Source organism: Pelodiscus sinensis, chromosome 3, assembly GCF_052426305.1.
Source record: "Pelodiscus sinensis isolate ZL-2025 chromosome 3, ASM5242630v1, whole genome shotgun sequence".
Classification (NCBI taxonomy): Eukaryota; Metazoa; Chordata; order Testudines; family Trionychidae; genus Pelodiscus; species Pelodiscus sinensis.
Window position 1 is genome coordinate 52,611,909 of NC_143054.1, and position 17,137 is coordinate 52,629,045.

General features: G+C 35.1%; 1 protein-coding gene across 4 annotated transcripts in view; it reads left to right on the top strand.

Annotated features, from left to right (window-relative positions):
- Positions 1-17,137, top strand: part of ADGRB3 (adhesion G protein-coupled receptor B3) — a 649,111-nt gene that overhangs the window by 259,063 nt on the left and 372,911 nt on the right. For all 4 annotated transcript variants that reach the window (XM_075923698.2, XM_014575580.4, XM_089777101.1 and 1 more), the window contains 2 exons: positions 8,480-8,590; positions 14,214-14,375. In XM_075923698.2, the coding sequence (XP_075779813.2) occupies positions 8,480-8,590; positions 14,214-14,375 (273 nt within the window). The remainder of the gene's footprint in view (positions 1-8,479; positions 8,591-14,213; positions 14,376-17,137) is intronic.

Genomic DNA, 17,137 nt, shown 5'->3' on the forward strand with positions numbered 1-17,137 from the left:
GGTACCCAATATAATGCATAGCCCATATAGTTGTTCCTTAATTTGCTAAGAGAAAAAGATCGCTTTTTCTGTGTCTTTGTGTGAGGAGCATGATTAAAAGTCTTGTTGTGGTCTCTAATTATTTATGCATTTTAATCCAGGAGGTTTTTTTCCCCCTTGATCAAAATACAAGGTTGTATCTGAGATTAAAATATTAGAGTATAGTCTTCATTTTTTTAAAAAAACCCTAAATTATGATTGCACACATCCAAGTACAGTAATGCTAACTGGAGTTGAAGTCAAGCACTGTGTATGGAATTAAAAATAAAATTCCCAATCTGAAAGCATACATAGAGAATATATAAATCCTTAAACAAATGTGGATATTTGATTGTCTCAAAAACCAGTACATGAACCATCCTGACATTCCTTAAAAGTGGAGGCATAGTATAATACACAAAATATAGGCTATACCTTACAATTTAAACTGAAAAATATCCAAATGCTTCGTGAATAGGTTTCAGGAATAACTTCCTATTGCACACAAACTTTTCATAGAGTGCTTTGCTTTTAACATCAGTGAAAGAATTGTATAAAATTTTAAAAATTGTTTGTGTCATAAGAAGTTAAGTTCCCTGTTAAAAAATGGACGTGAACATCAGTGGCTTTTGAAATGGGATTTATATCCCTAAGCCACTTAGGTATTTTTGAAACTTGTACTCTTTTTGTCTTTTGTCTATTTCTAACTTCTGATATCTTAGTTCAGAGAAACTCTAGTATATTTGGTTTGCAGTGTTGTTGTAGCTACATTGGTTTCAAAGTAGGTGAGATAATATTTTTAATTGGGCTAATTTTTATTGGTGAAAATGACAAGTTTTTTGAGCTAAACAGCTTTTCTTCAGGTTTCTTCAGGCTATTTTGGAAATTTGAAGAGATGGTATAACTACTTCAGCCAATTTAACAATGTCTGAGTATTCTCCATATGAAGTTAGGTCATGTCTTAACAGATGTTGGTTTCCCATTTCTGATCATTATATTTATAACATAAAATAATATGATACCACTGAATTCTAAGGATAGAAATCTGTTTGTAAGTGATTATCTAACTGTGCATTTTATTTAGTTTTGGGGAGAAGGAGAGTATTCCAAAAGTGCCCATAGTCCATATTTTCACTACCATTAAGGTCTTTTTTGTGTAGACATAAATAATAAGGTATCTTTCTCTTATTATGTCCATAAATACAGCTCAAGAGAGTCTTCCTTCACTATCTTAATCTAATACTGTGCTTTAGTGATAGAACATATTCTATTCAACATTTAGCTCTCAGAAGTAAAGGAAGCATCACAAAAATAAATAAATACCACAAGCACTTGAAGCCCCAAACCCCACAAGAGATTTAATGGGTATACCTTAATTGGATTCCTCCAGATCAGAGTTCAGGCACTTGGCAGACTAGTGCAGAGAACCTTATCCTTCTGCCTGTGTAGAACTTATGTTTGGGATAAAAATAGAGTCTCTAGTTCTTTTAATGCAAATCTCTTTAATAAACTGTAAATTCAGTTTTAAAGTAAAATATGAAAAAAATGAGAAAATAAAACCCTAACTACAGCTTTCCGATCTTTGTTAGGAGAGGAAGGTGTATATAGTTGTGCGTGAGAATGTTGTGAAGGAAGGGAGTTGTTCTTAGGGCTGTGATATCATACACTAGTAACATCAGAAGCCATGCTAACCTCCAGGAGGATGGCTAAGACATCAGTTCTGTTAGCTTCTCTACAGACCTAAACGAAACTCCACAACATAGGCTGGTCCATAATGGGAGTGTGTACATACTGAGCCAAATCCTGAAATCTCTCATTCAGAGCCCCATAGAGCTGCTGAAGCTCTGTGCCTAAAGGGGGCATTCCTTGTGAGGATGTCACACATCCAATTAGTACCTCCATGGCTTTCTTGGGAGCACACAGAAGACTCTTTGAGTCCAGCCCTGTACAGGGAGGAGACAGGGACTACTTGTGAAGTGCAGAGGCGGTATCATATGAGAGATAAATATTGTCCCCAAACTGGTTAAACAGATTCACACAGAACTCCATTACTGATTATTGCTTTCTTCTTCTTGTTGTTGTTATCATTATTATTATTTATTAATGCCACATGTTAAAATCCTCCTTTATAATATTCACAAATAAAGGCATGAGAGGAGTCTCTGACATCCCTGACTCCAATAAAACCTCAATGTGATGGAGTGGAAGTTAGAATTGGTGCTCTAGAGATTTTAATCAGTCCTTATTTGAGTGAAACCTCTTTGACATTAATGGGTATTTTGCTTTAGCAAGACCAGAGGGTCTTTTTGTAGCAAAAAAAAGCAGTGGAAAGAGCTACAACTCTCTGATATATTGCAAAATGTTGCTGTGTAAATAAATACACATCCTGCCATCTAGTGACAAGAGAAAAAAAAGTTTGCATTGACCAGCAGCCATGGGTGTAATTAGAAACACACATTTCAGAGATTAATCTCATGCCCAAACCTGCAAATGCTGAACAATGCACTGCTGTACCTATGGGAGAATCTGAAGAAGGAGCTACAGAAGAAGGAGATAAACACAGCTTTTCAGAACTGCTTTCAGACTAAAATAGACTGAATCTATTGAAATAAATAGGACCTTGTAAATCTATAGATAGCCACTTCATGTCTGTGAATATCCATGGATCATGTTTGTAGATCACAGCTCAGATGCTGACACTAATTTTATATCAATGCAGGGCTCTAAAAATTAAATGAGTTGTTCTGCTGGAAAGTTCAGGGTGCATTATGACTTTTTATCCTGACTCCTTCCACATTTCTTCACCTCACATCCTATTTTGAGATGTTTGAAGTTATTTTGTGCATCTTCTGAGTAAGATCATATTTATGCTGGTATGGGCTGAATACTAAGCTCTTTGTGCATGGAATTTGGAGGTGGGTTTTGTATTAAGTTAGTACATGTAAACCCTAGCAGCAAGCATTTTGCCTCTAGTCCATACTAAAGAGGAAACAGTAATTGCATTTATTTAAATTTTAGGATCATAAAGAAATAACATAAGGAATACCCTGGAAGTCACAATAGAATACCATGGCCACGAAAAAGAAATGACAGATTGCCTGTGAAGGCTACAGGCCCCTTATTTCTGAGATGCTGATCTCTTCCTGAGATTTGCAGCATACCTTCTACTTCTACTTGAGTCCAAAGGAGATGAGGTTTGCTTTGGTACCTCACAGGAACTGGTCCTAAAAAGAGTATCACTAGAGTTCTTTGCATCACTTGTTCACCAGATCTTTTATACTGGAGCCGCAGCAATTGCATTGAACAATGCTGCATTATCTTTTGTTATGCCATTGTAAACTGTCCATTGAACAATGCCACGATTCGTATAATCTAAACTGTAGCATGCAGATAACAGTGAGAAATAAATCTGTATTTTGGAGTTCTAATGACTTTGTGGAATTCATGAGCACTAAGTTCAAGTGATTTGCTATGTGATCTACCCTTCTTGCAAAACTGCTTAAGAAGCGCAGGCATAAAATCTACTTTGTTATCCTATCTCTTAATTTTGATAGGGATATAAAAAAACTCATTATATATTATCCACCAGATAGAAGAAAAATACTAGCCATTGGTGAGTAGAATTTTTGCAAAACTGCTATCTAGTTCTATATTGTACAGTTTTCCTTCTTTGTATTTTTGTACTATTAACAGATTTTTTTTCTTTGTTCCTACAGAGAGCACATGGCACCTCTCCTATAAATGCCTACACAGACGTCAAGATTTTAGCATCTCACTTTAAAAAATGAAATAAAAAGATTACTAAATAGGGATAAAAACTCACAAAAGATATCATGAAATGTAAAGGCAACACCAATGAGGCTGCAGATAAACCATGTTAAAATAAACCCACTCTGAAGTGTTCCCATTTTCAAAAGCTACAGTGATAGTGAAAAATTATCAAAAGACATGGGACTATGTTACCAACCACTGAAGTTTGGATTTGACTTGAGCTAATTCCTAGCCTTTTTATTTGTAATCAAAATGGTATTACATTGCCAGGAGCTATTTAAATACCAATGCACTTGAAAAAAACGAATGCAAGCAATGTGAAATACTATAGATTGGCCATTCCCTTAGAACTTCTACAACAGAAGCCTGCAAAAGCAGCGAGGAGTCCTGTGGCACATTGTAGACTAACTGAAGTGTTGGAGCATAAGCTTTCGTGGGCAAAGACTCCCAGCTTATGCTTCAACACTTCAGTTAGTCTATAAGGTGCCACAGGACTCCTCACTGCTTTTGCAGATTCAGACTAACATGGCTACCTCTCTGACACTTAACAGAAGCCTGGAGTATGCTATGCTATGTGGGCTAGGATTTAGTAAATGTGGGCTATGTATTTATACATTTACCCTTCCTAACCTGGTATTTATACTGTTCTCCAACACACACAGGTTCTACTCCTGTATATGTAAAGTGTGTAGGTGTTTCTATAAGAGGTTTGTTCCAGACAGAACATGGGAGTATATTACCATTACAGTGCAAACATCAAAGTGTTTTTGGTTATTTATATATCATGAGTTTAATTCAAAACCAATTGAAGTCAGTAGAAAGATTCTCAATAACTTCAGTGGGCTCTGAAAAAGACTACATATCTCACCTCTTGGATAAAAGAAAGCATAGTGTATGATACGAGGCAACTGTTTAATGCAGTATTTTAATTCAAATTAATAAATTATGACATATGGTAAGAGAAGAAAAAGATCTCTCCATACCACTCGAGAACATTAAGAGGTATAACGAGCTGAAGAACTGGTCAGAAACCTATATCCCCAACGATTCATGCTTTCTGAATTAAGGGGCATATCTTCCCTCTTAGCAATAAGATTTAGCCAAGCAAAGCAAGAATGAGTCAACTTTCCTTGCCCATAAATGTGATTAAGAGCATCAGGAACATATTGCAGCACTCGGTATTAAACCATCTTGATCAGTAACTATAGAATACCTGTGTTCCAGACAATGATAGCAATTTGGTACCACTCTAGCACCATTCTCAGTTCCCCACATATAGGTCCCTCAGGCTAAGGTGAGATTTGGTAATATTTTAGCAACACACAGAGTATTAAAAGTTATTTACTTACAAATTTAATTTCCTATAAACTATTGGAGGGGAGAGGAAACATGACTGTTCAGCTTTTAAAATTAGATATTTAGATGGAAACTGGAAATGAATGGAATCCATTTTATCTTAGCATTTGTTGTGTAATTCCAGACGTACTTTTAGCAAAATAGAATTTTTAACAAGCTCTTGGCTAAAAAACTCAATTGTAATTTAAATATAGATATACATATAAACTTGTTGTATCTCATTAAGAAAATGTACTTTTCCCTGATTTTCTGAGTTTTAGTGATTCAATTTTGGCTTTTAAGTTATCATTGAGAATAGTACAATATACTTTCTGTTACCGTATGTTGTTCATATGCAGTATTTGGTTAAATACCCCAACTAAATATGCAAAATGGGAAGACTACATAACCTTGCTATATTTATTGACAAGATATATAGAAAATATATTCGCTACAAGAGATACAACAGCTTGAAACTCTCTATTCCAGCACCTCAGGACCTGCCCAGTGCTGAATTAGAGAATTTACTAATATTGTCTTTACCAACACTTCCCTAGTTACAGGGCTTTTAGAAGACATTTAGGGGTAAAGTAGAGTTAAATAACAACACAGAACACTGAGAGCCAGGACTGCGGGCTTCAAACAAACTTTATGGGAAACTTGGCGATACCCATGATAAGTGTACATCCAGCTTACTAAAATAAGGCTCAAGCACAGATGTTGCCAAACCAGAAAGTGGAGTGAAGAGATTCAACCTGTACTGAGTATGATTGGAGCTGTATAAATACACAACATATTGGGATTAGATGAGTTTAAAATTTGCTTTAAAGATGGTCACAACTGGCTAATGTGCATTAATCTATAAAATAAAATGAATATTTTGTGGTTTAGTTCTCTGTTGTCATGCCTGGCTATGAATGCATAACAGGTCATTTACATGAACACAATCACTCCTGCTTAATGCTGGTGTAAAAAAGTCAAGGTCGAAGCCTGTTCTCCTTAATGTTCTCTTATCTCTTCATTAGAACTTAATCCTGATAGGTGCTGAGCAACCACTCCCAGAGGTGCTCAGAAATCTGTATTTGTAACTCTGAACAGTGCTCAGCCTTTGCAGACCTGAGGCCAAAGCACTGCCTGTATGCCTCTTCTTGCAAAGGATTCCCATTGTTGTGCTCATTTGGCGGCTTGAAAGATGGGTAAGCAGCATTCTGCAAGAATGGTGCCAGTGTTATGCAATGCACTGGCAAGCTAGAGGTGCTCAAGAAGAAAACCTTTCTCCAGCTAATTTGCAGGTTACATGTACTCTTCTTGCTGAGGCCCTTAGAAGCGGCTGAGAGTTATACTGCAGATCTCCTGCCACTAAGTTTCTGCTGTTTATTTCAGTTTAAATGGCCAGCTAGACTGCATCTCACCAACTTGTTTTAATAAAGATTTCAATGTTAATTTATTTTAGAAAATACAAATCACAAAGTGATAAATGTGATGATCCAGAAGGAAAACTTCCTAAAATTGGCGGCATTTGAAACATATTAAACAATTTAATTACCTGTCATACATTTTTCTAGGTTTTTGCCATATTATATATAATTTACAAAATATTTTATTAATTCAATTTTCAAACATTCTCTTTGAATGAAAAAATGCTATTATTCGCATATGAGTAGTTATTTTTAATTTAAAAGAAGCTAATACAAGAATATTTACAGAGACAAATACTGATTTTGAAATGCTGCCTTGATAATCATTAGAAAAGGCAGCAAAAAATACCCATCTTTTTTGCTGATTGGCTGTTGAAATTGTATGTTTGTGGTTTATTAGTTTTCTTAACAGTAAAAATTCAGAGACTCTTGGTATGAGAATGAGGTTATGTTTTAAAAAATTATATTAAAATAATCTGTTTGATGATAGTATCTAGTTTGTATGTGGTGTTTTGCAGACATTTCACTCTGTAAAAGACTCATTCACACCTTTTTCAGGCAGGAAGGTAAGTATGGCCATCTTCCCTATTTTATAGATGAGGGGACTTATGTTTCCAAGCTCTCTCTTTCTGCAAGTAATCTTCCCTCAGAGAAGCAACTCTGAATTTTTAAACTTCTAGAAATTCAGACACATTCTCACATCTTAGTATTGCCTCCTGTCTCATGTATCACCTGTGGATGCTCCTTTCCTCCCAACCCACTCTGAGTTTGAGTGCAGAACATTGGAGATCTGAAGGGTTTTCTATACAATTGTGAGGAAAGGAGGGGAACATGTTCCAGAGGTACAAATCCAACTTGTGTGGCACATGCAAACACAGAGAGAGCAGTGGACCATGAAGTGAATGAATTTGTCCAAGGCCAGAGAGGAAACTCTTGGCAGAGCTGAGATGAAAAAAATCAAGAACTGTTGACTTTAACATTCAAGCTCATATTATCCCGCTGTTGTGATGCAGATTTCCCCTTTAATGTAAATGAGGAGATCTGTTTAGAAATTGATGGCAAGATGTAGCTTTGGACCTCAGGTAAGTCCACACTGCAGCTAGGAGCATAATTCTGAACTGTGCAGATAGAGTCACTCTAACTGAAGCAGACTTAGTGCATGCCTGTTTGCCATAATCAGGGATCACTGTGGATGCTGCAACTAGCTGCCTAAGTACAAGCCTGCCTTGCTCTTTGCATTCACACTCATGTGGCTAGCCTGTTCCATAGTGTCCACATTGCTATTTTGAGTGTGTTAGCTGGAGCAGCATTTGTTTATCTGTGCCAGGAGGAATCTCCCAGCTGCAATGTAGACATATCCACAGCGTCTTTATATCTGAGTGTTTTCCAAACCAATGAAGGGAAACAACACTGCTGTTGTTGAATTCAGTCTGTACAGTAAGCAATTTATGGCCAATTTATTATGTGTATTGGCACCATTCTTATGGAAGGCTGCTTGCCAGTTCATCAGTCTGAAGGATGACTACAGGACTGGGAATTCTCTGCACAAGAAACTGGGCTCTGTCACAGAACAGCAATAATTAAGACTAATGGTGATTTTCTGGTGTTTATTCAATGATTTAAAATATAAGATTATAATGTCTCCATTTGCTCTATTGTTTTTGTCTTGTAACATGCAGCTGATTTACAGTACAAGTGTCACTACATTGAATGTTTTTATTGTTTCTTACAATAAAGTCATGTTTAAAGTTCTGCATACATGAATTTAAGTAAAGTTTCTAAAAGATGAGTGTAGCAAAATAAACTGAAAACTGCCATAATCATTTGAACTTTACCAGCAATGTCCAGATATGTTTAGGAACATATTGCATGAGACAGTATGTACCTTTGAGAAATGTCTACACACAAGCTTTCATAAACCTTTATTCTGTCTTTAGAATTTGGAATGATGGGAGATCATACAATTAAAAGTCAGCGACCTCGATCTGTTCATGAGAAAAGTGTCCCTCAGGAACAAGCTGATGCTGCTAAATTTATGGCACAAACTGGTAATACATTAGTTACATTTTTCTATTTACTGTTGTTAATTTTAGCAAAGCCACTGCATGTTCCATAATCTTTTTCTGCATATCTGTCAGTTTTCCAAGCTGATATTTTTAAACCATTTATTTATTTTTTCCACCAGTTGAAGTCCATAAATAAAGTAGCTAAGAATTGGGTGGAACATATAAAAACATCACTGTGAATGTGGATACTGAATGATTTAGTATAAACATGAGTTTCTTTAATAATTAAAGCAGGCTAATACATGAAAGACATAGTCCAGTTTTGAGTTTAACTGTAGTTTACAGTGACCATCTATCAACATTTAAATAAATGTTAAGGAAGTGCTTTAGAATTTTAATATAAATAGGATGACTGAAATCTAATCCCTGCTTTTGACATTCATCATATTAATTAATTATTAGAAGACTTTAATATGCATGTATTCAACACTTTGTGTCCTTGGCACAAAATAATACTCTACTCTCTATATTCTGGATTCATGCTGTAATTGCTAAATATAAATAGGTATGAACTGGATGTGCAAATTATCTAACAGCTTTATGTCTAAGACATCTTTTCCAAAATTATTTTAACAACTGCAGCTAATTTAGATAAAGATACCAAAATATTAAATAAAGAATCTGCACCCAGCTCTTGTCTCTAAAAAGTCAGCATTTACCAATAATTACCACGCAATAGTTTCTATGGATCCAATCCAGCTCACTTTGGGTGCATCTACATTGCACCCTTACCTTAAAATAGCTTATTTTGAAATGTGGCACTGTTTACACAGCACCAAATTTTGAAATAAAGCACTATTCTGACAAGGCTCTTAACTCTCGTGAAATGAGGATTAAAGGGATGCCAGAATAGTATGACCGTTATTTTGAAATCTATTTCAAAATAACAGGCACATGTAAAAAATTGGAATTGCTATTTTGGGATATTTCCAGTATCCTGGAATGGCCCCACTGCCTAGACGTGGCCTTTGAGGTCAACAGAAAGGCTCCCATATACTGCAGTAAAGGAGGATGGATCCGGTCTTAAGATACTGAAGTCCTGACCTGTTCTAAGTATAGGGTAATAACAGTGTATTTCAGATGCCACAGTGTGGTAACAATGGTATTTGCTGACTCTTTAATATTACCCACTTCACTGCATTCAAATAAATTACTGCATCAGAAACTTGTGCCAAAGAAGTATTGTATGGATTTGAAACAATTCCTTCTCTATTTCATAGGTACTAACCTAGAAGATTGTCTGCCTCTTTCATACATACTGCCTCCATTTTATATTAATTTTAGTAAATGAGCTTTAATTGCATATAGTTAAGTAGAATGTTGACTTTCTTAGATGTAGAGTGCTTTACACATTTAACAGGTTTACAGAAGACATATATTAAGTAATGTGAGCATATATGTGTAAAAATCATTAGTAATCTGTTTTTATGAAGATATTAGAAGACAAAGGGTTCTGTCCTCTCAGCATTATCTGGAACTTCTTCTAGCATAAACCCACTGGACAATACTGGAAGATGCCTGCACTTACATATTGGACATAAATGGAAGAAATTATTCCAGAAGTTCCTCAGTTTCATACATTTTATTGTTTAGGCAAAATGGGAATTTATTACTCACATATTTAGTTCAGACTGATGTCAATTGCTTATTACATAGAATAACACTTGTAATTCAATGCTGTATCTTGAATTCTTCTAATTACTGTAAAATTATCAGAATCCATTTTAGCTATATATATAAACTAACTGCATACCTATTACCAAACAGTATCTAAACATCCATCTGTACATTTAGGGTGATTTTTAGGGAACCGTATTTTAAATGTATCACCAATACCATTCTATTCTGGAAATACTGTGACAATGAAATGGGAGATAGAAGTTCAGAATTATACAAGCATGGCTTGCAAACTCCTGTTTTAAGAATGTGTGTGCATGTGCGTGTAGGTGTGAGAGCATGCGCACATGTGCAAAGCATACAAATTCATATGCCTAATTTTAAGGACATATCATAGTGTCAGGTAACTCATTTTAAATAATACTATGTTCTTTTTTAGAACAGTGTTACTAATCTTCATCTTTTTTTATTTCCTTTGTAGTGTTCATTTCATCTTTTCACAGTAATAATGTGAAAAATTAATGTGATATCTTCTTATACAGTACCACAGAGAGATTTTTTAATATACTTTATAGGTGTATTCATACAGTAAGAAAACTAATGGAATTTTGAAAATGAAAATTGGTGTCTTTGGATTGATTTAATGTCTTGTCATTTTAGTCTGTTTAATTATTTCCTTTATGCAATAAAGAATATTTTAAAATAACTATAGTAAAACCATAAACATACCTTTGTCATGCATTGCAAGGAAAATGCAGAAGCACAAATTGCATTCTAGGAATTTAATATTGTCCTGGAAAATAAGTATGAGAAAATCTCAACACTTTTTAAGAAGATGGGCTCTAGTCCCTGTGACACTAATAGAGATGGATTAGACCTAATACTCAGTATTAAAAGAAAAAAATATGTATGTATATCTACAAATGATACCAGGCAGTACAAAATACAAATTTTCAAATATATAATGTCATAATTTAATTATCCCATATTTTTTTGTGTATGTTCCTGAAATTAGCCTTCCTTGGATGTTATGAAATGTAGAATGTATAAATGCAGGTAAATGTTACACAGATCAATGAAACATTCCAGACAGAGTTTCTTCCTACTAGTTTAGCAATTGGTGAAAAAGAGAGATAGTTAGCTTGTTCCCACCTAATTTGAGATAATAGGTAGGTATAAAGTAACTAACAGCTAAAGAGAGCATGAAGCATAGTCTTTTTTGTAATATTCAGAGGGGAAACAGAAAAAATAGGAAATGCAATCTGGTATTAAGCAGTCAAAATCTATGCTTAATCTAGAAAAAAATCTTTAATCTATATTTGGTGATATAAAACACAAATTCAATAACAATTGAAAAGTGTGTCTTCCCCCTCTGAACATCAAATAAATCATTTTATTTGAGCAAGTCTTAGTACAAATAATATGATTGTGCAAAAGGAATTGAATATTTTGTGAGACAAATCCATTCTTTATTTTTCTTAATTTCACAAAATATTACCATTCCTTGCATATGGAATACCATGTCATTTCTTAAGGCTTCAATCCAACAAGTACTTAAGCGTATGCTAAACTTTGAACATCTGAGTACTCCCATTGCCCTAAGGGGTCTACTGACATATCTAAAATTCAGAACCTGCTTAAGTTTTTTCTAGATTGGGGCCCACATATACAGTTGTATGGTACATCAATTCTCCAAAGCTTTCAGTAAACAGTTTTCATCTCAATACTAAACTACTACTTTTCTTCATTACATTCTGAAGGTTAAAAACAACTTTTTCCACTTTAAGTTATCCAACAGTTTAATTTTTTTAATATTGCATTCTGCATTTTAATAGCAGTGCACTGTCACCAGGTCTGTGTGGGATAATGGGTAATTTGCATTCAATATATAAGACTGTTTTACATAATGAGGAACAAATTGAGAAGCATTGCTTTGACTTTTTGTACTGTTTGACCTTTCATCTAAACCACTTTTACAAAGGCAAAGTCAAGTGTCAAAGCTGTAGGAAAAGAATCTAAAATGAAGGATTTGCCTGCAATAGAAGTGCAGATGCTACTACAATAAGTTCTTTAATGCATTCTTCACAGGAACTATAGTATATATTGTATAATACTAACTATGACAGTTACTGGTTGCTCATAGAATACTCACACCTACTACATTACTCCCTCCGATCTCAATGCAAGTCACGTAACTGGCTAATCAAAATAATAAATTACACAAAAGAGAGATTATTAAACAATAAACATGTTTATTTTTCTCCTTCAGCCTTGTAACAAATGAGGGTAAAGCTTGCAAGATTCACATTTTGTGAGCTTTCACACCTTAATACATTTTAAGCTACTGTCATTCCTCATAGATGTTATTGTAGTGTTTTACAATTTTGTGAAAGGCTACAGGATTTGTATGTTTTAATTATAAAGTGTCCTGACTTGATACTGATTAAGTAGCACATTGTGCTCTGCATAGTTACTGGGAGGCTTGGAATATCCTTAGGATTCATGTTTAATGTACTAGTGGAGACTATGCCAAAAGTGATGTGCTTATCTTGTGGAAAGGAAGAAGCAGGGCAGATGCCCTAATAGAAGAACACAGTTTCTCTATGGCATTTACAATAATACTCAAGGAAGATTCTACCTATGTCTTCCTGGCTGCAGAGATTTCTATAATTGCTACTGTGGGCAAAAGGTTCTGGGGAAAAAGATTGAGGTACAGGGATGCAAACAATATTTTTAATTTTTAATAATTACTTAAAGATAAAAGATCATGAATTATATTGATTTTAAACCTAAGTTCTGGTTTGCTTCAGAAGGGACTTAGGTTTAAAATCAATGGCCTGATGAGGCCTGTGGCACTGTATTTCACATTGACTGTAATGGGTGTAGGTAAATAGTTTCCATGATTATTAACACAGATTTTTCAATGAATTTGCTTCAGCCAGGTTCATACCACTAATAACAAACTGGCTCAGCTCAAATAGCAAATATTCAGGAATCAGAGCTGATTTTGTAACATATTCTCATATTGTGTGCTACCTTGGGCTAAGTAATTCTATTCATTTCGGTATGATTGCACCAAGACTAAGGTAATACATGTTATGAGTGAGAGTGGGAGAATCTTCTTTTCAGTGAATAGAATAAAGAAACCGTCAGATATTTTAAAATAACAAATACATTTGCGGATACTGCAATCTTCTTACATATATTCTGTGAGCAAAAATAGAAGATTTATTGGTGGGCTAAGTTATTCAATGTAAAATATTTATTCTATTATGTTACAGCTGAATAGCAACTCCATTGAAAATAGGAGTAATTACTGTTTGCATTAACAGTGTCTAGCGCAGCAAACAGTTTAGGTCATCCACATATCAAAGCTCTGTAATGAGACATTATAGTGAAATGTTAAATCAAAGTTCTTAGCCTATCATTTAAATAATAGTCTGTGTAGCTGCTGTAAACTCCATAGAGTTTCTCTTTTTTTTTTATGGGTAAAATCAAAGGATCTGTAATCTTATCTCAAATGCCACTCTCACACACACCCAAAGGACATATAATAATTTGTTTTGTTTTTAAAGTTTGACTCTGATGTCTTCATTTTTTAAAATATCATCTAGCCTTCATTTTGGAATGATAAATATAACCAGACAAAATAAATCATTCTTCGCTATAAACAACTAGACTTCTCTATTGTTTTAGTGTCCTAGGGACACTGTTGTTTCTGGAATGTTGAAAGACAGTAGTACTAAGAAAGCAATAAATGATGCCAAGTGGTCAAATTGGTCTGTCTCCAGCTTTTAAATGTGGTTATTTTTTGTTTTGTTTTGTTCACTGCATATTTTTCCAAGGTGCTCTCTTTCCATGAACATTTAAGTTTATTTTAGTTTATTTGTCTTTAAAATATACCTGCATGCCATAATAAACTTTGACAAACAAAAATTTTATTAATACTCATGACCGTATTCATGTTTGTTTGTTGTCTTGAATACAGGTGAATCTGGTGTTGAAGAGTGGGCCCAGTGGAGCACATGTTCAGTTACTTGTGGGCAAGGGTCGCAGGTGCGAACCAGAACTTGTGTATCACCTTACGGGACACACTGCAGCGGCCCTTTAAGAGAATCAAGGGTTTGCAATAACACTGCCCTCTGTCCAGGTAGTGTTAGCAGCCAATGAATAAAATTGTGGATGTTATTGAACTGTATAATGCTAAAAATTTCAAACTATATCTTTTTTCTTTAAACATGAATTGAGTAGAAGCACATTAATTAGAATGGAAATTGTACTTCTTATTTGTCTGTGAACATTTATGTTGTGATTATTTCCTGCTTTGGAACAGTCAATGAACTGAAGAACAATGCTTTTTTTCCTGTCAATCCAGATTTTTAAAAAATTCTTGTATTGTCGTTTCTCCCCCTCTCTTTCCCTCCCCCCTTGTTTTTTCTTTAGGTTTTCTGAATTCTAGATAAAGGGTGGTGGGGAGAAGGCATAATACAGATTGCACTTTTAGGGGAAGAAATCGTGCTTGCCAACTGTATGTCAATGCCATTGATCAGCAGTGGTGGTGAAGTTAACATATCATTTGACACTGCAACTGTTTAGCAATTTAGTTTTCTGTGGCCTGAATGATGGGCTAGATCATGAGAATGCCCCTTGTGGAATTTCCTCTACCTTCTGTCAAAGAGGGGTAAGATTTGCCCATCATAGGAAAAAATAAGAACATCGGTCTAGCCAATATGTCCCCTTGCATCCATTAGTATACAGCATATGGCCATCTGGATAGAGGCCTTATGTGTTCAGTACAGTTCAGTACTTTCTTCTGAGATACTCCTGATCGATTAGCTGACACTGCCTTTTGGGTCTGCTTATAAGGGCTGGAATGCAGCAGAAAAGGAACAGAAACTTTGACTGTATTGGTTTGCCTATGAAATCTCTGCAGTTTAAGAATATGTGCTTTCCACCAGGTAGATGCATTCTCTAACCATCCTGCAACATAGGAGTCCAGGACAACGGTCTGACTGCAGGTTATGAGGAACACAATTGATTCTTCATTTACAAGTAGGCAGGTGGGAGAAATCCAAGCACACAGCATACCAGGGCCCTACTTAACTGAATAATGATTTGTAGACTGAAGTCTCCTGCAGTTACCTTACGTTAAAGAGTTTCTCTTTCACCCTGATAGAGGAGAGATGTCCATGGTTGTTATATTTAACAGTTTGTATATACATTTCTAAAACATTTTGGGAACTTTTGAGATGAGAGGCATTTTAAAGGCACAAAACATCTTGTACAGTAAACAACTAATTTATGGAAACTATTGCTGAGTGCTGATAATTTTACATTATACTCTAGATGAAAAATTCTGTATAAATAGCATAATATTTTATCACATAGCATGAATGGACTGGACCATTTGAAATGTGTTCACACAAGAATAGCCATTCTTTGCAGGAGAGATTAAGATAGAACAAATAGACCATATATATTTTGTAAGAACTTTTCTTAATATACACATAGCCCAGAGTTCACATTTCTGCCCACTATTATGGTTGTGTGGCTGAAATATTTAGAAAGAACCTGTTCAAAATTTTCATTTGAAACTTCCAATATGTGATGCTGTGCCTGTAAACTGATGGGCCAGAAAGAACATATGGACAGTCTATACTAACAAACACGGATCATCAGGTTCTTAGAGATAGTATGTCTTGGGAATTATTGGAAGCACATTATAAGTGGCCTCCTGCAGTTTTTGTTTTCATTTTCTTACAGAGGACAAAGTCTGTTTACATTTTTTATACTAACGCTAGCATTGAGTTGGGAATGCTTGTATACAGTGTAGAAAATTGAGTCAAAGTTCATTTTTCTTTAGACTCTTAGGTATAGCATCACTCCAGAGTGTCATCAGGAATGTCTGAAATTAATTAAATATTTTGTGGGTGCAGAAGAGCACTTAGCCCACTCAGGACCACAGCAAATTCTACTGCTCCCACTTATTACATAGTATTTCCTGCTACTCCCCCGTGCCCTACACATTTACTGAGGGAGGGGCATATTTTTCCACACTAAGCATCACTACAAGCATATTATATCCACAAGTTCAAAAGATTAGCACTATCACTTTGCCTTTCTGGAACTTTATCATTGGCTTTCAGCAACCTGCTTGATCAAACCTTCACTTGGGTGGAAGATAAAACCAAAGAAGCAGAAAGACAAACTATCTTGGGAGAATAGAAGTAGAGTCTATCCAGTGAGGTATAGGAAACTCTGTAGATAAAAGGTGCAGGTTGCAAAATTTGGTGAATGAGCTAAAGTCAATTAAAGCAAGATTTTCAAAAGTGAATATGGGTTTTGGGTGCACAGAGTGTCACCTTAAAGGGACATGAGTGCCCAAAATCTCTAGTCATGTTCAAAAATGTTGTCCTAAATTTCAGAGTGTTCTTATTTCATTACATGACAGTGTTAAGCTGCATATCACTGAACATCTTTGGCCAAATTATCTTGTCTTCTTTCAACACAGAGTAAATGAAAGCATCTTAAGTGCCAACAAAAACTCCTAAAATCTCTTGGAAGAAGGGTAATTGGGGTAGCCTGATAATCAATGCTAATCTTGCACAAGTTGTTCAGTGTGAACACTGTGAATTTGTACTGCAGCATGTTTAGAGCCAGGAAATGGTGAGACTAGGGAATAGTCACTTTGCATGAAATATTTTCTCAGCCAAGCCATGAGGGAAATACCCACATAAATCAACACTGACCCTGTCAACAATTAGTGTCTGTGATGTTTAACCTCCATGAGAGTGAGTATAAGAGAGTCATTAGCAGCCTTGTTTCATAAAACAGTTTTAAAAGCTTTCATAGGAATAATTGTATAGTGAATGCAAACCAATATTATTAGATATTTAAGTTTAGTAAGAACTA